The sequence below is a fragment of the Mustela putorius genome, unplaced genomic scaffold, assembly GCF_011764305.1.
Source record: "Mustela putorius furo isolate JIRA1106 unplaced genomic scaffold, ASM1176430v1.1 tig00000224_pilon_pilon_pilon, whole genome shotgun sequence".
Lineage (NCBI taxonomy): Eukaryota > Metazoa > Chordata > Mammalia > Carnivora > Mustelidae > Mustela > Mustela putorius.
Window position 1 is genome coordinate 19,073,551 of NW_025421321.1, and position 24,043 is coordinate 19,097,593.

General features: G+C 42.5%; 1 protein-coding gene across 2 annotated transcripts in view; it reads right to left on the minus strand.

Moving 5' to 3' along the window:
- Window positions 1–676: 676 nt before the first annotated feature.
- FSHR (follicle stimulating hormone receptor) overlaps window positions 677–24,043 on the minus strand; it is a 163,023-nt gene continuing 139,656 nt past the window's right edge. For both annotated transcript variants that reach the window (XM_045077815.1, XM_004752846.3), the window contains exons 6-10: window positions 23,353–23,430; window positions 18,575–18,643; window positions 18,389–18,463; window positions 8,364–8,549; window positions 677–4,382 (exon numbers count right to left, since the gene is read on the minus strand). In XM_045077815.1, the coding sequence (XP_044933750.1) occupies window positions 3,158–4,382; window positions 8,364–8,549; window positions 18,389–18,463; window positions 18,575–18,643; window positions 23,353–23,430 (1,633 nt within the window). In that variant the 3' untranslated portion in view covers window positions 677–3,157. The remainder of the gene's footprint in view (window positions 4,383–8,363; window positions 8,550–18,388; window positions 18,464–18,574; window positions 18,644–23,352; window positions 23,431–24,043) is intronic.

Genomic DNA, 24,043 nt, shown 5'->3' on the forward strand with positions numbered 1-24,043 from the left:
GTGGCAAGATAAAAATTGTATTAATCTGGGTACCTACTTCATCATTTCATTCTTCTCAGTAAAAGCTTCTGGATTTACTAATTTACTCTCTGTTCTGATCCCTGCGAGGAGGATTCTAATTGTCTGACTGCTTTCAGGCAGTGAAAGAGAATCTGTAGCAAAGGTGGAGGGGAGGTGGGTGATAGGAGGGGCTGGCCAGGATGGGAACTGAAGGAATTCATGGTAGGTAAAAGTTTGAGGAGAGAGCCATGGGAGCAGGTCCAGGTTGAAGTCTGAGAGTGGCAGAGAGTGGCTGCCAGTCAGCCAGTTTGCACAAGGATGGCCAAATGCATTATTGACAGCCAGTGTTCATTCTGAGACATTAGTACTTAGGCTGTGACAGTTAATATCTTCAGTATCACCTCTTGAATCATGGGTACTTGATAAATCTCTGGGACATATAGGGTCCTCTATGGTGTTAGAGATTTGAAATACAAGTTTTATAAAAACAACTTGGAATAACATTTTAATTTCTTTTTGGAGATTTTATATATATATATAATCTGAGTTACTAATCTAGGACTGAAGCATCACTCCAGGAGGCTAGCCTCAAGTGTTGCTGCTATAATTATTTTTTTTTTAATGGGAAAAGAGTGATTGGTACACTGGACTCCAACTGTTTTTACTCAAATACAGGAAATGGAGGAAATGCTTTTCCCTTAAGACTTAAGAGTTTAGAAGCACTAAATTTAGCTCCCTATAAATATGTTTGCTTTTTTGAGAAAAATTTTCTTTCTTACCAGGAAGCGTTGGAGTGATAGGACGATGGAACAAAAGTCTTATGAGTGTCTCTGGTTGTGTATTTATCTTTAAGCATATTCTTGCCTCTCAGAACCATTATCTGTTAAGCCAGTTTGTCATCCACAGCTATGCTGTGAAATAATTAATATTGTATCCTATTTTTAATTTAGCTTCTACTTGCTTTTGAGTCCAAATTCAGAAGCATAGTCTCTTTGGACAAAAACAAGGAAGAAGTATGACTGCAGATAGAACTGGGACAGGTCCGTAGTGTGGCAAACTGGTATGGGGACCAGGGAGGAAAATGCTAAATGAAAAATATTTTATTTTCATATAGCACTAGACTACTGTTCTCCAACAGAAATGTAACATGAGCCACAAACATGACCCACATAGGTAATTTTAAATGTTATAGTAACTCCACTAAAAAAATGCAAAAAGAAGTAGATGAAATTAATTTTAAATACATTTATCTCAATGTGTCTAAAACATTGTTTTAGTAGGTAGTATCAAAAATTACTGAGTTGCATCCCTCTTTTTATTTTTTTTTGCACTAACTATTTGAAATCAAGTGTGCCTTTTGCACTTCCAGCATGTCTCAATACAGGCTACCCATATTTTCGGTGCTCAGTAGCCACATGTCGTCAGTGGTTACTGGACTGAATAAAATAGGTCTAGATTATTTCTAAAGATAATCATTCTGTTTTTTATGTGATGCTCATAACAGATCTAAATGGTGCCAGGGCACATAGGCAGAGATGATTGCTTTTTCTTTTAGATGTATAAGGACTTCTTGTTAATGCATTTGGGACCAAGCTAAGAAATGTTTGCCATAGAGCAAGAGGAGGAAGGATTGCCTTTAACAAGGAAAGAGGATACTCTGAGAGGAGACTCAAAACTTTGTGAGGTGGTCATGGCACAGTACTTGGTGAAGATTTATGGTTGGTATTTATGATCCAGGTTATCCAGATGGTATCTTTTATGAAAATAGATACAGGAAGTATAATTATATATCAGGAACAATATGGTATAATGGAATGAGTTCTAGATTAAGGGTTAGGAGAACTGGGCACTAGTCCAGGCATTGGTCTCCATGGAAAGAAGTAAACTAAAATTTACCAATCCTGTTAGTACCCATTTTCTTACCCAATTCTTATAATGAGACCAATAGGTAGGAATTAAAACCAATGCCAGTTAATAAAGGAAGAAACAGAGCCTAGAGAGGTAATGTCCTGCTTTATCCTGGTTTATTATAGACTTAGGATAAAATCTCTGTTCTAATTCCAAAGCTGCTATATTCTTAACATTATAACCTATATGCATGCCATATAGTAGGTTCTATCTTTTACGAATTGGGGTTCATCTAAAGAAGCAGAACAAGGCATGCATGCATGTGTGCAGTAAATATTTGTTACAGGGACTTGGCTAATGCAATTTTGAATATTGGTTAAGCATTCTCTATAAGGATGTCATCTCTACATGTGATGCTAGAGCTTAAGTCCAGAGGGGAGGCAGGGATAAAGGTAAGATGGCAAACGTGCTGGAAGATAGAGCATGAGCTGAACCCCATGAGATCAAACTGAACCCTATTTCCATCTTGTTGACTCCCCCCTTATTCATAAAAAGTTTTGCGGAAGCTGGGGTTCTTCATCGTGGATTGAAGCACATATACCTGGCTCAGGGGTCCGAGAACCTAAAGGAGGATCCAGGGGAAGGTGGAGAACTTGCACGCCCGGTAGCTGCTTTGTAGCAGTGAGCTATATCAGCTGATCAGCCAGTGGCTGGAGCTTCCCTTGATTTCTTTTCCCAAGAACCTTCCCTGTGGTGCACCCTGATGGGAAACACATAAGGGAATTCTGGGTAGTGACGTTCAGCCTATTCAAGTTGACACATAACAAAGCCATCACATAGGTACTCAATGAATATTTGTCAAACGAGTGAATGAATATTGTGCTGCTTCCCTTGGAAGTTATTTGGAGACCACAACACCTAATCCTGGTTCTGCCTCTGACATGCCAAGCCATTTGGAACAGGTCACTTAAGCCTTTGAGTCTTGGTTTACTTGTCTATAAAACTCCAAGAGTAATTCCTGTTTTGCCCATTTAATAAAACTTTTATAGGGATCTGTAAAAGTTGAGATCTGAACGAAAGCACTGTGAACATTGTAAAGGATAAAACAAATGTAGTATTATTTTAATTATGAATGTTGTTACTACTTGAGCTTCCTAATTGATCATATGGAGTAATAGTTCCTAAGCAATCCACCTTCTAGCTGTGCTAGGAAGATTAGACTGGAGTATGCAGAAGTACTGTCAGCTATGCCATATCAAAGGTGAGACTTGAGTTATCACTCAACACTAAGATATTTGCTCATAATATTTTAGTTCTGGGCTAAGTGGCTTTGAGGGCCAAGCATGTAATTGGTAACCTTGAGACCTGGAGGATAGTGGCCACTTCTCAGGTGGGAGTTGTGGGCAGTGGATAAAGTTTCTGTCCTGTAAGTCTGGGCTTGAGTTTCATAGCAGCCAAACTTGCTCAGCAAAATGAAGAAATCCCTGCGGAAGTTCTTAGTGAAGATGGCATAGAGGAAGGGGTTGGCGCAGGAGTTGATGGGGTAGAACAGGACCAGGAGGATCTTTGACTTGGACACCGTGATGAGGGGCACCTTGAGGGAGGCAGAGATGGCAAAGAAGGAGATGGGTGCCATGCAGAGGAAGTCCGTGAAGATGAGCATGGCCATGCGTTTGGCGATCTTGGTGTCACTAGAGGAGGACACGATGTTGGGGTTTCTCACTGTGAAGTAGATGTGAGCATAGCAGCCACAGATGACCACAAAGGCCAGGACATTGAGCACAAGGAGAGACATAACATAGAGCTGTGACATGGGGCTGTCAATATCCATAGGCAGGCAGATGCTCACCTTCATGTAGCTGCTGATGCCAAAGATGGGAAAGAGAGCAACTGTAAAGGCAAAAATCCAGCCTAGCAGCATGACACCGGCAGCATGGCGGAGCTGCACTTTGCATTCTAGCTGCATGGCGTGGGTGATGGTGTGCCATCTTTCCAGTGTTATGGCTGTCAGAGTGTAGACCGAGAGCTCACTGGCAAAGACTGTGAAAAAGCCAGCAGCATCACAGCCTGCTCCTGTCTGCCAGTCAATGGCATAGTTGTGGTACTGGCTTTTGGTGTAGATATCAACTGAGGCTATGAGCAGCAAGTAGATTCCAATGCAGAGATCGGCAAAGGCCAGGTTGCACATAAGGAACCGGGGGACTGTGAGTTTGTACTGGCTGGTGATCAGGATCATCAGCACTATGGTGTTCCCTGTGATGGCCAGGATGCTAATAAACCATATCAGGACTCTGAGAATATCATACCCCATGATATCTTCACATGGATTGAATGCATCTGGCTTAGGGGAACAAGTCACATCAACCACTTCCTTGCATAAGTCATAGTCAAATTCACTGTACATCATGTCAAATCCTTTGGTGTAACTGGATTCCTCATCTTCTGCCAAAGAGACTCTCTGACCCCTAGCCTGAGTCATATCCTCGACTTCTTGCCTTAAAATAGATTTGTTGCAAATTGGGTGAAGCTCAGAGCTAGAAAAATACAAAAAGAACAGGATCAACATCTTGCGTCCAGAATGGCAAATACATCACTGTTTTTGCACAGGGTAGAAATGATGGGGTTTCTTTCTGTTTTTATTCCCCCCCCCCTTCTCACAGTCTGTCTGCCCTTGAGTCTAAGCACAAGGGTTAATGGTGCTTACTGTAAATGAACAGAGCAACTCATGTGTATATTCCTAGAGTTGGATGGCTCACTGGGGAAGCCATCTAGCCACAACCTGAATGTGGGAGGAAGGCGCCCGGGACTAGCTAAGATTTGCTGTTAAGTGCGAATAATTTACAGACCTAATATCTACTCCACCCTTTGCCTTCCCCCTTTCTATTTAGCTATCTGTTAATATGCCTGAGTAGGATATAAAGCTATTCCTCTACTCTCTACTCTTGTTGCTGGAAGATATGGACTGTTTCCTGACTGAAATGAGAACTTAGTTGCTTCTTTTATCTACTTAAAGCAGAGAAGTGCAGTCTGTGGTCCATTCCCAACCAACACCCCTCCCTGGCTCTCTGCTACTCAGCCTAGTGGGAGGTCTGTGATTTGCCTGAAATGTTATGGAGGCTAAATTATTCTCTATTGACTCACGTTCCAGGAGCCACAGTAGTCTTCAGGTATATATCCGTCTGCAAGGTAAACCAGACTCTCTCATATTAAATAGTTACCTACTAACTGCTGAGAGAGCAAATATAGGTTGCAAGTGGGTTGGGATGGTGCTAACTCATTCTAAGATTATAATTTATTCCCTGGGGAACTGGCTCTTCTTGGGCTCACATTTTTGTATTGCTTTTTCCTTTCAGCCCAAACATACAAGAGGCCTAGTCAACAAAATAGAGGTACTTGCAGAAGGGATTTGAATGAAAACCAGAGGATAAACATCCTATCTATGTGTGAATAGTGCAGGTAGAGATGGGGTAATCTGTTTTGAAGCAAAGACTTAAGGAAAGGCGATGTTTTACACTGGGTTTGTTTTTGGATGGGAAAAAAAAATTTCACAAGACCCTCTATACTTCCTCCCACTTTCCCTCCCTGAGAAGCAAATTCACAACAATGTTAAGTGACTTCATTGCTCTCAAACCCTAACATAATCTCATACACGTAGGGAAGTAGGTATTAAGCCCTTGAAAGAGTCCCCTATAAGGAGAGAGTAGCTGGGGGAGTGGAGGTTTCATCAGAGATCTTCGAGAAAGGTGAGGCAAAGCTCAGATGGGTATAGGGAGGACAAAAGCAGCACTACGGTCCTTCACCTACCTTGTGACTCCTAAACCCTGTCATCGGATTAGCACCAGCCCAATTCTAAGAACGGAAAGTAAGCTGGTACCTACAGATGACAATTCCATTTATTGAAACAGATCTGACTTAACCACCTAGAGACAGTCTTCACTTCCTGGGGCTTATGTTGGCTTCTGTGAAGATTCTTACTGTTGATAATGCTACTAACATATTTTAAATATTGATGCTTCCCTTTCCTGAAACAGAAATGACTCAACCACCCGAGTATAGAAAAGGTAAACAATGTATGTCTCTTAGAAAAGGATAGAAACAAAAATAGAAATGAGGGAAAGTAGTCCTGCCTTTGCAGTATCTTAGCAAATAATAAACATCATAAAGAGTTGGGAATTCAGTTTAAGGTCATCTTAAAAAATGGTGTTCTTGGACCTTGATAAATCATTGAACGGGCTCTTGGGAAGTGTATAGCAGAGTGGCCTAGAGTCTGAGCTTTGGAAACAAAGCAGAGGGTTTGGGCAGTTTGGTTGTGGTTGGTCAGGTTATTTACTATCCTGAGCCTCTGTTTCTGCCTCTGTGAGGAGGGAATAAAAATATTATTGCCTTTGCGAGAATTACGAGATAAAGTTACAACGAATCACAGAGCTGGGTGGTGAGAACGTAGCCAGTATGAGCAATACCAAGACAAATGACTGCGGTGAATTCCTGAGTTCATGTTGGGGTCCAGGCCCTGTGTGAGGATTTAGATGTCTATGCCACAGTGTATCAGTTTAAAATCTAGTTGTGAAGAAAAGGCCTAAATAAAACTAACATCAGAAAATGAACAAAGTAACATTGCGAGCTGAGTGCAAAACTCTGACAAAGGGCTACGTGGTTCAAGGACAGATCAGGTGTGCAGTTAACAAGGTCTTTCAGGAGGGATATTGGCCAAAACCTCACAGTCACAAGGGCCTGACATATCTTGGGCACTGTTGCCAAATGAGGATTGGAAGGACAATTGTATCATACAGTTTTAAACTTGAATATCATTACTAAACCATACCTACTATGGTATACAATGAAATGACACCATTAAAGAAAAAAAAAAAGCCCTACAGTTACCTTATGAATAGCATACTTATTTTATTTTGTGTTTGTGAGTAAGTGTGTTGAATACAGAGACTAAACGCCCACTGCAATTTTTGTTACTCTGTTTTGGCACCTCTTATTAGGAGAGGGGTAGGGCTCTCCTTTCCTGTACCAGACAGGCGCTGTTATAAATTGTAGTAGGGACCTAGAAAGGGTGAGAGCCAGGGAGTCCCTGGGTGGTGTAAGAGACCTGGAGATTGCTGGCTGGGAGGAACCCTGAAGCTGCGTGTATGCTGCCTGGGGGTGGCAAGACCAACAGAGGCTGAGCAGCAGTTAGGTAACCTATTCTGGGGTGTGTTAGCACTGAGGAGTCTCACAGTGATCTTGACATCCTTGAGAGTTCTCCTGAAGGGTGTTGAGTTCCAGGGTTTTCTTAGTGAATTGGTATCTTTCTTGCCCCGGGCTGGAATAACTCTTGTCTGGAATATAGAAGAGGCAAACCTTGTGCCTCAGCCCAAGCCCTTACACATTCTAGTCAGCAGGAAGAAGTTCCCTGACCCTTGTGTTTCTGTGTGAGGAGTGTCTGATTCTGGATAGTTCCTCCCTGAGGCATGGTATTTCTGAGAAGTTGTCCCTTTTCTTCAAATCCTTCAAATGGGTGAGTGTGGACTCCTAGTCACTTGGAAAACATTTTAGATAGATACCCTGTGTTGTTTTGTTTTTACCTTATCTTGCTTTTGAGCAGGGATTAAGTCTACCCGGACAGGTGAAAGTCTGTTAAAGGTTGAACAGTAAAGGAGACTGTACCATGTGGTGCAATGATGACACAGGAAAACTCTGTGACAAGGCATCATCTGAGTGTGAGTGTGTGGCATGGGTTGTGTCAGTGAGCTCGGGGAGGATGTGAGCTTTGAGAACTCCTGATATCCAGTAAATTCTATCTGCAATGGATCCTTTCAATGTCTGGAACCTTTGTGTGCCTTCTCCAAAATATTCCCTTTCCACTTTGTCTAGATCCTCTGTATGATTACCTCATCTTTTTTAACCAGTTGCCTCCTGGTTTTTGTCTCTGTCTGGATTACCCTCTTTTTCTGGGCTTCTTCAAATTTGGCCAGCCTTGAAAGCCGAAGTGAACAGATGTCCCAATCTTTGTTCTCCCTGTGAGGTGCTAATCTCCAAAGATGGACTGGGGCTTCTTAGAGGGGTTGCGATGTATTGTGCATGTATGCATCAGTCTCTGGTATGGCATTTAGGCTTCTCCCCTCCAAAGTTGACTTGGGTGGTTCCTGGGACATGTGCAGGTGGCAGAGTGTGGGACTAGAACAATAAATCCATATTGGTACTAAGGAAAGAGGGAATAAATAAATATTCATTAAGCATCAGCTATGAGTCAGGTGCTATGTTTGGAGTTTTTCATGTTGCCTCATTTAATACTTGGAAGGTGATCTACCATTGTGGGAAGCCCTCTGTTGTGAGCCCATTTTGAAGAAAATTAGAAACCCTTCACAGTACTGAAGCTTTGATCTAGAATATGTCTAAGGGCTTTTGCTGGGGAGGTCTCTGCAAGTGGATTCTCTTCATGCTCAAGATACATAGAAGTTGTGGACCAAGTTCCGCATCGGAGAAATGCCAGAGTGGGGCTCAAGGATGGACATGGGAAAACTTACATTTGATGTCTCCAGTTTGCAAAAGCGCAGCAGTGGCTAGGGTAGGTGAGGCTGGCCTCCATGAGTGCAACAAACGTATCCAGACTGGGGAGCTTTTTCAAGTTGTATGTTGATCTGGCCCGCAGCTTCTTAAGATTTTCTAAGCCGTAGCTGGGCAGGGAATGGATCCTGGTTCTTGAAATGTCTCTAGAAGGATAAAATGTAAACCTAACATGATTATTACGGGCCTCTCTGATTAATTAACAGGCCTCTCTGATTCCCAGATATACTCACATCCTGCCTGACCTGGGGCTTAACTTCCGCCATCTCCCATCCTACAGTCTGTCTTGAAATGGACTCTGCGTATTAGTGGAGACCTGAGGGATTGAAGGCATTTCCTTCCCACCGTAAAGTCAGCTACAAAAATATTTGTGATGAGCTAGGGGTGGAATCTGCGGCCAAATTTCAGAAAAGGTCAAGAAAAAAACAAACAAACCATACTATAGGGGCAGTAAATGTACCCTCAGCACGATGTGCAAGTGGCGACAGAGTAGTAAGTATGAGCACAGCCAGACTAGCTTGTATAAGTGCCCCACCCTTCTACCTATTAGCTCTGTGACCTTGGTAAAGTCATGTAATTTCTCCTCAGCCATACAATAGGAATGATAACAATCCTAGCTAACTCAGAGGGTTGTTGGGACAATTAGATGAGTTAAAAGTACACAAGAAACTTCTGGCCAGAAGAGAGCCCTTAATGACTGATGGCTATTCTTTAAACATCTCTGTCTGACTGTGTCTCTCTCTCTGCCCGTGTCTCTGCCTCGAGTACACGGTTGTTCTTGCTTTGTAGGCGTCTCTGGGCAAATCAGCAGGGATCTCTGGAACCTGACCAACACCAACTGAACTCAGATCCAAACCCTCTGCTTTGTTTCCAAAATAAAATATTTTGCTAAATAAAAAACAAAACCAAACAACAACAACAAACCCCACAAAGCCCTGGATGTGATGTGTGGGTCATTTGCCTGGTGTCTCTAACATCTGTTCTGTGCGCTTCTCTCTGCTCTGCTTTGTACTTCAGAAGGGATGGCCTCTGCAGGTTCCATTTCCCAGATAGCCTCCACTTTGGAGGGTTCAGCAAATGAAACTGGTGGGAGATTGGAGGCTAAGAGGAGGGGTAAAAGTTAAGGCATTTCTCATCTATCCTTTATCTCAAGCAACAGTTCCTTTATGACTTCAACCGTCATTAGATCTGCTGAGGGTCCAGCTTCTACTCACTTGCTCAAGTCCTACCTTTAGTAGTAGTGGTTACCTATCAATACTAATGCCTAGACTGCTTCTCCTCTGCTTGATATTAGGCAGGTTGTATGTTCGAGAGCTAATGATTACATTATTTAACACCTACGTATATTTCACTTAGTCCCTTCCTTTTTAGTGCTGACAAATTTGGTAAACTTGGCATCTGTCATTCAGGTACTTCTGTGTGCTTACTGGTTTATTTATTTATTTTATCATTATCATCATCATCATCATTATTATTATTATTTTGTTCTATCACTGCTGAGAGAAGTGCATTAAAATCTCCAACTATAATTTTGGATTTGTATACTACTACTTTTAGTTTTGTCAGTTTTTGCTTTATATATTTATGGAAATGTTTTAGGTACGTACAATTTAGGAATTTTAGATATTCCTGGTGACTTGCTTGGTATCTGGTAATATTTGTCTCCTAATGCTTTGGATGTTTCTTCTTCCCTGGTTCCTCCCCAACTGCCAGCTGTTAGAGTACCCCTGGGCTCAGAGCCTAGACTTCTTTCCTCTATTTTACACTTAATCTATAGGTTTACTCACCTCATATTACAGCTTAAACACTATTTATATGTTGTTGGATCACTTATACTTATCTCACCTATATGTCTTTTCTCTCCTGAACTGTAGGCTCTTAAATTGGACTGCCTCCTTAAAATCTCTGCTTGGATGTCTGATGGGAAGGCCAAACCTTGGGTATTAAAAATTGAGCTCCTGATTATCCCCCCAAACCTCCACTTGCGGCCTCTCCAATTGTTGAGGCAAAAACTTGAAAGGCATGCTTGGCTCCTCTTTCACACCCCATATGCAAACCCTCCGCAGAACATCTTGGCTTTCCACATATGTCTGGAATGAACCACTTTTCACAACAGTCATTGCTATCACCATAGGGTAAAAGTTCTGGTGTTCCAAGGTGTCTTTCTGGTTATCTCTGAAGTATTAGGATCCTTCAGAGATGAGGTCCCTGGAAACAAGAGTCTGATCCATGAATCTTTGTTCCTGTGGTAAGTCTCAAGTCCCCACTGCTCAGTGATCCAGCTACGCTGGCCTGCTCTCCACTTATACTCCCCATTGTTCTGGAGCTTCTCAACATCCTTCCCTGCCCTAGAAAATCTCTAGTTTCTGTTTTCACACCATTGTTCCACTGACCAGTTCTGCTATTGACATTTGCTCTGGTCTCTGTGTCCAAGTTCTTCTTTCACCTGGCTTTTCTCCCCCCTCAAGTGTGAAAGAAAGCAGACTGCCTATTTTGTATAAAACAGTTCAAGGCTCTATCTGAGGAATAAGATGAAGGTATAAAAAGAAGTCCTTCAGGAACAACTGAAACCAGGGCAATCATTACCTGCCATGAACATTTTTCATATTTTTAAAAGCAAGCAATATAAAACAGGGGACTATTTTTTCTTAGTTATGTTCCCCCCCTTGAGTTCAGAATATATATAAAAAATCACATTAAGCGAAGATTTCTAAAAATAAATTTTTATATTCCATGCAGTGCTATGCTCTTATCTCATATACTGTGGTAGATTAAAGAGGGCTGCAAATTCTTTACACTCTTCCCATGCAGGGTCTACTTGCCCTTCCCTTGAGTTCAGGCTGCACTGTGATGCCTTTGGACTATAATAGAGCATGATGAAAGTGTTGCTTTACCAGCTCTGGACCTTAGCTTTCAGAGAACTGACAGCTTCTATATTGGTCTCACAAAGCCCTAAGCTGCCATGGAAGAACTCTGAAAGCCCCGAGACCGCCATGCTAGGAAAAATCCAAGCTGTGTGTAGAGGTCCTGGAGGATGAGATGCTGTGTGTGTGTGTGTGTGTGTGTGTGTGTGTGTGTGTGTATGTGTGTGTGTAGGAAGGGTGGGGGAGAGAGAGAGAGGAGAAAGAGGGAGAAGTAGTGCTCACTACATGAGGCACAGGAGTGAAAGGACCACTTGCACATAGACCACCCCAGCCACCTGAGCTGATATCACATGGATCAGAGACAAGCCACCCACGTTTCTGAAACACACGATTATGAGCAAAATGGAATGATTGTTTTGAGCTGCTAAGTTTTAGGATAGTCTTTATGCCCATAATAGAGATCCCAGACTCCCACTGAAGTCTCTGTGATTCTGTCATCTCCATCATTTTTAATAGTTGTAGAGGTATTTTTCCTTGAAAGCCATTAAGAGTGCAATAACATTATATTCTGTATATTTTATGCCTTTCTCATCACTTACTAGCTTTTGTTTTATATACTAGCTCCTTGTATTTGCATTTTTATCTCTTCTTGATGGTGGAGCACCCTTTGCATTCTCAGCGGTGCCTTTCACATAGTAAGCCCCCAGAAAATTGTTGATTTGTTTGAAGAGAGTCTGGGGAGTGACACTGAACAAGGATATGGGAGATGAAGAACTAGGTCACCCCAGTCAACTGTGATGTGCCCTGACTTCTGACAGTTTCAAAGGATCTCCCACCTTGTGTTATCTCTTCTATTGTTTCATACTGCTGGACTTTTCCTGTGTCTTTGCTCAGATTTCAGATGCTCTGAGAGCTGGGATTATTTACAAACTTTGGTGTTATGCGTTGTATTGAGCACAGGGCGGGGCTCATGAAATCTACTCAGTAGATAGTCCTCTGATGAGCAGAGATGGTTCATTATTGGCATCAGAGTACATATAGATGAGAAGCTGGAACAAGTCTCCCAGGAGAGCTAAAGGGAGAAGACTGCAAGGCAGACTGAGAGAGGAAATCTGGATTTCAAGGTTGATCAGCAAAATGGTGCTTCTGCAGCAGGCAACTCTATGTAACTGAGAGTATCAAAGGCACCAAGGAAGGGAGCAACCTGTGCAAAGTTTACAAGCAAATAGACGTGTATGAGAGAAGCAGCAGAGTAATGTGTTGGGTGGCTTGATCTGAATACAGTTCAGTGCCTGAGAAGCACTCACGCACTGAGAACTTTGAGACTGAGACTGAGAAGCTTTGGTGCCTCTGCCTTCTCAGTGTTCTGGAGCTAGCTTGTATTGCAGATTGCTCCTATCACAGCTACGAAATACGTAAGCTGTTGTCTTTAGCACTAGGTGGCTTTGCTGCTCTGAGGCCAAGGCATCTTGTCAGAGTCCTGGGATCCAGATCTTCTGCTGGTGGATGTTGAAAGGAGGGAGTGGTTTGTAGGAGAGGGATGTAGAGTCACTTTCATGTCAGTAAAGCTGTCTTTGGCAAGGTGATTCCAGGGTGATAGGGAAATACGTCTTTGTAGAAGGGTTGACTTAGAGCTTGCTGGATACTTGCTGGAGTGAGTAAACATGGGACCTATCAAGACTTCCAAGTTTTGGACAGGCCGAAAAATGTTTCTGTTATCTCCATGGATTAAGAAAAATCGTAGAAATTTATATCAGCAGGGACAAAGATAAGTGGATATTGTTGAGTGTGGTTTGAGACTGAACTACAAATATTCCCACTTTTGCTCTCTGTTCCCCTAAAACTCTTTCTCTTTTCCCTGGCTACGATCTTTCTTCAAGGACTGGAAGTCTAATGTTTGATTGCAGTTTCTCTGTAAAAGCACTTTCCATGCTTAGGACACAAACGTCCAGTGGGGGGCTGGGATGGGGTGGGAGGGGTAACAAAGTAAGACCTTGTCAGGTACTCATATCTTCATGAAAGTGGATTATTAGGACTATTGGCTGAAAGTGGGCTTGGAGAGAGGTCCAGAGCACAAAGCATAGCGAATGAGGGGTTTTCAGAATGGTTATTCTGACCAAGGATTTTTTGAGGAATAAATAAATGAGATTAGATCTTTGAACCTGGAGAGCCAGGTAGATGAGCCCAGAATTTATAATGAGCAGACTAACAACTCACTGAAAGCTGTGTTTTTGTAGGATGAGTCTATAGAACCCTGAGCCTGGCACATAGTAGGTGCCTGTAAATCCATGTTGAGTGCATTGGAAGGAAAAAGGATTGAAGGTAGGAAGCAAATGGAGTGACTATTGCAGGAAGTGAGGAATAAGCGCTCTTCCTCACATGCTGTCACTTCATCTGTTAAAGTCACTGTATCACATGACAAAGATTTATTGGGCATCTGCTCTGTTACTATAGCCTCCTGAGGAAAATTTCTGCAGAGCATATTGTTCTGGGCAATGACGTTTGTCCCTCGACCAGAATGAGATACTTTAGGGCAGACACTGTTTATTTCTAAATCTCTACATCCCTTACACCAGAACAGTACTGATGCACAGTAGGTGCTCAGTCAACATGTACTAAATGTAGGACATGCATGAGCCAGTGTGCTCAGGGAATGGCTGAGAAGGTTTATCACAGATGCGGTTCCTAGGGCTGGTGGGCTGGACATACAGGGAGGGCTAGTCGTGGGCTGCTGTTTTTAATCCTTGTCTTTCAGGCTGGTCTAATGACTGCAGACTTTCTTTTTTTAAGATGTCACTTGGTTAACATTTCAGCACATGCTGTATTTGGCAGTGACTGGTTTGGAGAATTTAAATCCTGAAAAGTACTAACAGGAGACATAATGGGATGATGGCTGGCGCTGAAGAGATTTAGTAATCCTAAATTGTTTCAACATTGTTAGGATTCCTGTTTTTGAGACACAAAGCGAAAAGGGAGATAGCTGTCAGTAATAAGGCACCGAGTCAGGAGAGGCAGGAGTTAAATTGCACTCTGTGCCCCATTTAATAAAGTGTGTTATAGCCAGTGCCACAAATTTGATTTGAACAATTTCTATTTTTCCAGCAAAGATGTTATTACAGGTCAATCATTTCCATAAGTGAGAGCACATTTCTGGTGTATACTACACTGACAGATGGCTAGAAGACCTCTCTTTCATGATCCCAGGCGGAATAAAAAGGCAATTTACTATCTATAGGACTGTGGGTACACTGGTAATGGAAGAGAATCATTCTTATACAAATAACTCAGTGTTTGAATCTGAACTATCAAATGAATCTGAGCTATAGCCAAATCAATTTGATAAACCATCAGAATATGATTGTACTAGCTCCAGCCTACAAAGGCAATGCATTAAATTTTCCCCATAGGAAACAGTTTCCCAAGGAAACAGCAATTGCTTGATTGCTTAACACACACAAACACACCCCAAAACTTGAGTGACTTTAGAATATCAGGTGAGAACTGAGCTGGCCACTGATGTTCAAGGCCAAGACTCTGGAGGGGAAAACGAAGATGCTAGCCTTCTCCTTTGAAACTCAGAGGCACATGCATGTATGCTCCTGACTTTCTCCACATCTGTTTCTTTTTGCAGTGGAACATCTCACTCTTGCATCCTTTGGTGTTCAGAGATTCTGTTTTTCACTCATCTAAAATTTTTTGCCTTCATTAAAGGAGTTACCATTGGTTGGGCACCTTTCACTTCACTCTCTTGGAATCCTCTGCATGCATGTACTGGGGACAAAGGGCTGAGCTTGTTGGAGAGGAAGATTCTCCCTAGTTAGCTTGTGGAGGAGCTACCCTGGAGACCGGAGGAAGCTTCCCAGGTTTCAGACTTGGTTCTAGTGCAGTGATCCTAGGTGAACTTTCTGGACCAGCAACAGCAGCTTTATCTATGCAAATTATTAGAGATGGAGCTTCTCAGGCCCATTCCTGACCTGATAAGTATGACTCTGGGGGGTAGGGATCCACATTCCAGGGTTTTATAAGCATGACTGGTGATTGTGATGCATAATCAAGCTTGGAACCACTCCCAGCTGAGCTGCTCGTAGCTGAGCTCTCCTCTGGAATGGACTTCTGACTTAGCCATGATTTGCCTCCATCAGTCAGTATCATGTGATTGTTGAGGAGGGGGACTATCCCCTTGCCTTAATTCAGTACAACTTTGAAGGGCCATCTTAATTTCACAACTCCCATGGGATTAGCTGGGGCTTCTGTTGCAAATGCATTGCAGTTTAACTTTCTTTTTAGCCTGATTCTATTCCCAGCAGGTACTTCTCACATACTCCAGTAGCATTCCCCAGTCAACCTCCTGCATGCAAACATCCATATAACAGGCTTATTTGGGGGAATGGGAATCTGCACCAATGCACAGTCAAAGTGCTAGCCCGAGCATCTACTGTGCAAAGCAGTCTTCACAGTCTGCCCTCTTCCTACTCATCAACCCATAGCACCTGGGGTGGGCTCCTTCTCTGCACACACCCCAGCAAGGAGATCTCAGGTCAGGGTCTGGCTGAGGTTGGCACATCAGGTTGTAGGAGTAAGAGATAGAATAGGCCATAGAATCCTAGCTGAGCAAACAGACTGGAAGGACATCTACAGACTAACCCGAAAGCCCCAGAAAGAAGGGAGGCTCATGTTGAGGTGATCAATCCTCTTGGCCCTCGGGAGAGGAGAAGGAGACTAGCAATCACAGGCTGGGCTTTTGGCCAGGCTCTTGCACATATATCCTCATGCATTGTAATGAAAAGATGTGGGAATGTATTACCACCCTCTACCCTTTTAAGTCATGGTAAGTGCTTCATAATTCCTTTGGATTTTCTGTAAATGTTATTCACTTTATTCTGGCCAGATCTGTTCCTGTGGTAAAAGGGTTGAAAAATGCACCCGTAACTTGAGGACCCTGTGAGCTGCTTGTGATGGTGACCTCCCTCTTCCTGCTGGCATACGTGGCAGGACCAGCTGAGGGAGTCATGTCCGTGTTCTCCATTAGATGCTCAGATGAGCATGTGGTGCCATGCCTCAGCCTGGGACCTGCCTATGCTCCTGTAGGAGATGTGCTTCTGTGCTGTGTGTCCTTATCATTTACTGGTGTACTTAGGCTGGGAGTCTGGGGCTTACAATTATCCCCCCCGCCCATCTTTTAGTTCGCAGACAACTGTATAACATTAAGATGTTTGATTAGACATATTTATGTGCTTTAGACAACATGATATAGTGGGAATCTGTGGAATTTAAGGCAGAAGACCCATTCTTGGTCCAAGCTCTGCTACTTACAGTGGCAGTCTGATGTCCATCAGGTCCCTTTAAAATTCTGATTTTGGGTTCCTGGATAATGAGCTAGTTGAGGATCTAGTCCAACTCACATGTTCTTGGTTGCAGAGTGCGTTAAGGAGCTATGCTTTAATAGTATACTCAGTACAAGTAACAAAGGGAAAGGTGTCCCCTCACAGACGACGTTTTGCCATAACAGACAGAGGTGCCTTTTTAGGAACATTCAAAATCCTTAGGACTCTCAGGTAAGGGAAACAGACAAACTGCTCTTGTGGTCAGAGACATGAACAGCTCTGTCTCGAAGTCTGTTTGTCTAAGTCCTTGGTATATTAGAGCATATGGACCATATGCCTGGCACTCTCTATTATGCATGGGAACTACCTGGTTCTTCGTAGCGCACATCATGAGCTGTTGTATTAATGTGTATATTTAGTAATTGTCTGACTGTCTTAGGAGAATACATTCTGTGAGAAGACCAAGGCTTAGGGAGGTGAAGGAATGGTCTTAAATCAAGGTAGTCTGCTCTGGCTTCTCTGCTTTAATCATGCTGACACTTCCTTCTATTGCATATATTGTCCATCTGAAGGCAGGCATACTAGAATAATCGTACTTTTCAAAGAGGCAGAATCCTGTCTATGGGTCAAACATGCTCTATCATCAATAGTAACCATTGGTGGAGTTTCTTCTCTACCATATAGGGTGTGTCTAGTTCTAGAGATACATTACGTTCCAACCTGAAGGAGAAGATAAACTTTTGAATTATAGGGAAAAGTGATGTTGACAGATAGGAGGGAAGGAGAGAGGGAACCACATGTGGGAGCCTATATTGATTGCCAAATACAAGGTGGAGTCCAGTGGCTCTCAAATGCCTCAACTGACCTTGGGCAGACCATGGATGGATCATCTACTAAAACTTGATTTTTTCCCATATGTCTATTTCTGTGCTCACTAATTCTTCTTACATCTAACTTCTTCCTTCTTGATTCCTTCCTTCCTGCAATATATTTCATCAGTAGATGGAGTAGGCCTTGCCAACAGCCCAGGAAAACACATTAAAAAAAAAAAAAATCTTGGAGAGTGGGGTCCCTGTCACCATGAAGGCTATAGAAGTCACAGGAGGAAGAATTCTCTGTTGGCTAAGGTGGTCAGGGAAGTGGTGGCAGCTGGCCTGACCCTACTGGAAGGTCAGGGGCCCATGAGAAGAGAATGGGAGACAGAGGTGAGGAAGCAGCACCAGAGGGAGGGGTGCCCTAGGAGATTTCAATCGAGGCAAAGAGGATCCAAAAATAAGTGTGTTTGGGGATCTCTCAGGGGAGCATACTCCCAGACGTTGAAGGTGAAGAAGGAGACCTGTGCTTCCCCTTCCAGGGGAGAAAGGTATGGCAGAGTGGTTAAGAACCTGTGCTTCGAGTCAGACCAGTTTGGTGTTAAATATATGCTCCCAAATTTGCATGACTTGGGATGAGTTAGTTAACATCCCTCCATGGAAGCCAGTTTTTTGTTCTCTACAATGAGAACAATAGCTCCTACCACAGAGGTTTTATGAGAATTAAATTAGAAATGCCTCTTAAGCTTTTAAAACACTGCCTGGGACTTGGCTAGTGCACATTATATATTAGTTGCCGTTATGTTATTGAAAGTCAGGATATAGATCAGTCTAAAATTGTCCCTGGAAGTCTTTGTAGATGACGCAGGTCAAGACTGACCTTAATTGCCAACCCTATATGGGAAGCGTCTTTGAATTAGAGAAAGTTGACCTCTGACTTGGACATGTTAATCTCTAGCACATGGAAACAGGGGAAGCTACTTACAGAATGACTGGTCCAGAGGCTCCGTGGAAAACATCTTTAGGCAATTCTTCCAAATTATTGTTATCACTTAGATTCCTGGGGATGGAGTTAAGGAGAGAAGAAGGGAGACAAAAAGCCACGTAAATATCACTGTTGTAAGAGCCATTTCCCTCTAAATGGCCTGGAAGAGTAGGCAGGGCTACTTACAGCTCATCTAGTTGGGTTCCATTGAATGCACAGTTGTGTATTTCTTGAATGCCATTCTTATTCAGCCATCTGAAATAAAAGGCCCATTAAAAAAACAATAATGTCGGATGCAAACAATACAGGGGTTTCATTATTGGAAGCACTGGGGCAAGGTCAGACATTGCAGATTATTGGCATAAATAAAATGCCACCAATAAGGCTCAGGGACAGGAGTGGGAGGGAGGCTGATTTATCACCGTGTGACCTCATGTGATGTTTGAAGTTTGCATTATGTGCGTGTATTACATATCCAGAGGGGAAAAATTCGTTTTGAAAGGGCACATTTAGGCCTACCACCTGGATCCTATACAGTCTTCGTGCACATTGTTAGTGCATAGAGATGGTACCATGGGGGCATGAGACAAAGATCTTTCCCATCCTGAAGGACCGAAATCATGCAATTATTAGACAAGTGTTTATAAGACAAAGAACATTTTATATCCTTTCTCTAAGGCCTTAAGCTTCTCACCCATGCTCACTCATAGCAGCAGGCCTGCTTGTCATCAAAAGGTGATCTAATTAAGCTGTCGGACAACCTGAACATCTCCTGTGACCCACAGGGACCTGGTTATTGGAGGTTTGTGGAGGTGGCTCTGGGTTAAGCCAGAAAGGAAGAGAAATCAATTACGGAGACTGTGGGCTGTGGCAGGGCGCAGTAGTGTGAGTGGGAACAGGAGGGGCCTCTGCGGTTGAAGGGGGCTGGATGTGGAACCGTCAAGCTGATTGTGCAAAGGACAGTGAGCAGGTTAGGGGAGACCAAGGACACCTTGGGCGGACAGCTCCGCACTGCTGTGCTCCTGGATGGATCTGAAAACAAAAACAAAATCCAAGGTCGGGAGAGCTTAGCCCGAAGAGCCTTTGACCACCTGCTCTTGATTTGTTGTCAGGTTCTTTTCCTTGTCAGGCTCAGTGGGTTTACAAGTAACAGTGTTTGAAAAGCTGACCCCGAGAGGCTCCTGCGTGTTGCAGACTCGTATTTCCTGGCTTGCAATGGGTAGCTAGAAACACTTACAATCACAGGACAGTAACCGTATGTTTTTTTTCTTCCTCCCGAAAACCAGTTTACATAAAGAGATCCAGACAGGAACAAGCAAACCTTTCTAAAACATCAGCAGCCAGTCGGTGGGTTCTGATGGCAAGGAGTTGCCGTGCGCCTCCACTCCCACTGACCTTGCAACTACCTGCCTGGACCCCAGCTATCCCTCCTGCTCACGGCTTTGTCAGCCTGTCCCTGGTAGTGAGTTGGTGCGACAGCTGCCGCTAATCTGTGGGATGTAGTTTCCTGGGATTTTCAGTCAACCCCAGGGATTGGCAAACTTCTCCGTAAAAGGCCAGAAAAGCCATTTTAGGTTTCATGGGCCAAGAGACAGAACGGAGAATACTACATAGATATTTTATATAGGTATGTGTGAAGCAATGTTGACAAAGGTTTTGACCAAACTAAAAATAGAATACTGATTTTTTAAATAATAGATGTCTATTGAAAAGCATGTTTTGTTTTGTTTTGTTTTTTTTCTGGGCAGGATACCATCTTGCTTAATTAGGTTCAGTGTCAGTGTTCCCTGTCATCAAAATGTTCACTTGTACAAAGCAGTACAGTTCATGGGCTGGATTTGGCTGACCCTTCATCTAACACAAAGGTGTGGGTAAATCTGGGTGGGCTCCACCTATGTTTCTGTAGACTAGATTTTTCTGTACATAAATTTCCTGCAAATAGATCTTGCTATGATGAAATAATATACAGATGGATTTAGAAGAATTCCTAAGTAGACTTTTGTCTTCATGGATCCTTCTCAAACAACAGACACCATCCTACAGGGAGGGGTGGAAGTTTTTGGTGTCAGCAGTGGATCATTACACACACACATACACGAATGATGTCTAGAACTCCGGCCTTGGGGTTTACATTAGGCTATAGCATTCAAACTACTATCAGAGAGAAGCTGACATTTATTATGTATACTCTTAGTCTCTTAAGAGATATAGTGCTGGTTTTAAAGCCTGATGATGATGACGACGTCCACAGTGACCAGGACAAACTGGGCAAAGCATCAGCTAAAGAATAACTGGATCATGGTTTTCTTTCCTCTTCATGTGTTTGTGGCCTCAGTAGAGGTTCGGGAGGCTCCAGAAGCTGGGGCAGGCAAGTGAGATGGAACCCAACTAAGAAAAGGAGGAAATGCACATGGAGTGAGCCTCTCCTATGGCTGGGACATGGTGGGAGCTGATACACTTAAAAGCTCATTTTATTTTTTTCTGAATTGAGGCTGTTCTTTTGGTTGGTCATAGCTAGTTTTTTTCCCCTATTCAGGCCCTATGGTTGCAGGGCGGGCGTGGGAAAGGGCTCAGATGGGGTGGGAAATGGTGGACCTTTATTGCTCATTTTCCTCTGAGTCACTAGCCTAGTGTCTGTGTCTGATAATCCATTATTATTATTATTATTATTATTATACATATAAAATATTTTTTAGAGAAGGGACTTAAGATTTTGGAAAGTACCAGTGCACAGAAAACTCTTTCGGTCCTCTGTGCCATTTTAGCCGTGCTGCTTTTTCTGAGCATACTTGGGTGTTCCTAGTGGGAAAAGATGCCCCTGCATCCAGATGGGTCACCCCAACTAGAACACCTGGAGTCTTAAACTGTCTTCAGGGATTTTCTGATTCCATTATCTATAGATTAAGGACCATCTGAGGTCAAGAAAAATAGATTTTGTTCTCACAAAAGTGAATTTATCCTTCAGAGATGGGTCTGAGAAGTATTGACCGTTAAGAAAGCTCTCCTCTCCGGGAGAGTGTGTTCTAAATTTTGGGGGGCCACATAGTGTCCATGAACACAAGCCCGAGAAGAACAGCCACGATCTGCACATTTCCTTGGTAGGCTTGGGTTTGTGAAGCTGTGTCCTAAGTTCTTATTTCCTCAGGTTTGCCTTCACCCGGGGAGAGGTAAGGCCTCTTTAGATCAGGATCCTTGCCCTCTTGTGATTTTGTCTTGTGATCTGGACAAAAAGAATGTGTGTCAAAGTAGAAAACTGTGAGGATATCTGTAGACTCCTACTTAATGATGTATTTTTATAAAATACTCTGTTAATAGATTTGCCACATGGTAACATGAAGTAACTTAGAATCACTATATTTAAAGATGTTTAGAGCAAGATTTAAAGATGCACAGGATGGCTAGGTACACCTGATGGCGTTTATCACTAGTCTCCTTCCATAATGTAGCCTGGCAATCCGTGCACTGTCATTCGTGCTCTAACCTGGCGAGCTGATGTTACTCAGGTATTCCCTCTTTCCCCCAAACTCTTTCTCCACCTCCCCCCTCTTTTTTTAACCTCCATAAACTTGATGATTGTTTCCTCTCCTTGCCTTTTGCCTGGCTATATCCCATTTACCTGTTAAAGCCCCATCTTAGACACAACCTTCTTTCTCAGCCACCTTTCCCTTCTTTAACTGTTCCTTCAACCCTCATGTTACAGGCCAGTCAGAGTAAATTATTCCTTCTGTCCTCTTAGGATAATTGCCTTTATTTTGTACACTTTTCATTCTGTTTATATTTTAATTCATTTCTTTTGTTTTCCCCTTCTTTCATATTTCCTCTACCCCATTGACTCATTCTAATACAGGTGCACATAAATTCTGAATATCATGAGTGTATTAAAGAGAAGGAGTAGGTATTAGTTAAAATTTTTGTTCTAATACTATGTACTGAATACATGCCTTTGATTTAAAAATTTTTTTTTCCTTCATACTTGCATTGCCTCTGCTAGTCTCTTTGAAACCTTTCCTATTGTTCTCTCTAATTAATTTACATCAAATGCTGTGCTTAGCTTTAATCTTCAGCATGTCCTCATCTCTACTGTTTCTCCCCCCTCCCTCTTTTCTTTTTTGTACTGCTGGGTAGTCTCTGAACCATGTTACTGCTTTGAAAATGACTGAAATTCTTCCTTGGCTGGAACTTACCTTTTTATGTAATGGCATATTTTAAACACACACACTGGTATATTTTTCAAAAAATGCAACAGTTTGTGAACTGGAAGGATAAAATGCTTTTCCTAAAGATGTAATGGTGGTTACCAGTTTCCCAAATGCCATTCTGTTTCCCTAACTTTGTAGACCCTGCCAACACCTGGGTAGCCCCAAGCTTTCTCTTTCTTAGCCATCTTGGGCAGTGGATGAACTGTCACACAGAATACTAGTATGAATGACGATGAAGTAGTCCATTATTGGCACAGAGTGCATTTGAAAACATTCTTCAAAATAAGAGGGACTAACTCAAGCTCATTAAAAAATGTAATTGTTCCAAGAAAAAGAGAAGTCATCTTACGCCCAGCATGGGGTTGAACAGGAGCTGCTTGGCATGGTTATGAGGGAATATCTTCCGAATTCAGCCTCCTCCTTGGTCTTTTTCTTTGGGCAACAAAAGCCTTGCCAGGCAATAACTAGCTTTATTGATGCATGAGTTATTCTGTCCTTCAGAACAGATGTTGCATTGCAGGAGACCATCATTTAAAGAGCAATTTTAAATATTTGAATCGCACCACAGAATCATAAATTATTAACATGACTCCATGTTGTGATTCTGAAATGTAAAGATGGGGAATGAGAGAAAAATACTGAAGCAGAGAGAAATTTAAATGGTGTAATGCCAAAGTTACCCAAACACAAAAGGAGCATCCTGTTATGAGAGATGATTAAATCAGAAACCAAATGTTACTCCATTGGAGTTTTTTCTTTACTTACAAAATCATACTTTCATAACTCAGTCCCATGAAAGAATTTCTTTCAACTGTGTGGATGTTGATATTATCTTGAATGTCTCTAGAAGAAAGTACAAATATATTAGGTCTTTATGCCACCTCCACTCCTATAACCTCCACATGCTTAGCTTCCTGGGCAAGATATGGTCTTTAGCTGAGGCAGTGTTGGAACGGTTAGTGTTCTGAAAGATGATGAGTTCAAAGTTAGGGAAATAAATGACATTGAGTTTATCTTCAGTATATCCGTTCCTAAAAATGAAATTGCTGACAGTTTCTCCTCTTCTCTTGTGTCTGGACATTTTCGTAGCTAATTTCAGCGTGTTAAGATTCTGATACGTTCCTTTATTATCCTTGCCTGCTCACTGTGACAAAGCCAGTCACACTGACCTTTTACCTACATATGGAACTTCTCCATTCATCGTACTTGGACCTTCAGCTTCCTCCCATTTCAGTCCCCCTCTTCCAGCCAGTTTACTTCCTTCTGTTCCCCTTGGGTCACAGAAAAGTTTTATCATTGATTTTTCTTTTCCTGAATGGAGCAATGGAGAAAATCTTTTTTTTTTTTTTTAATTTTTTTTAGATTATGTCCCTCATGCTCCCATGAAGCTTCCCTATGGTCAGATTTAACAAATACACTGTATATAGGTATAGTAAACTGCCTAGAACAATTTGAG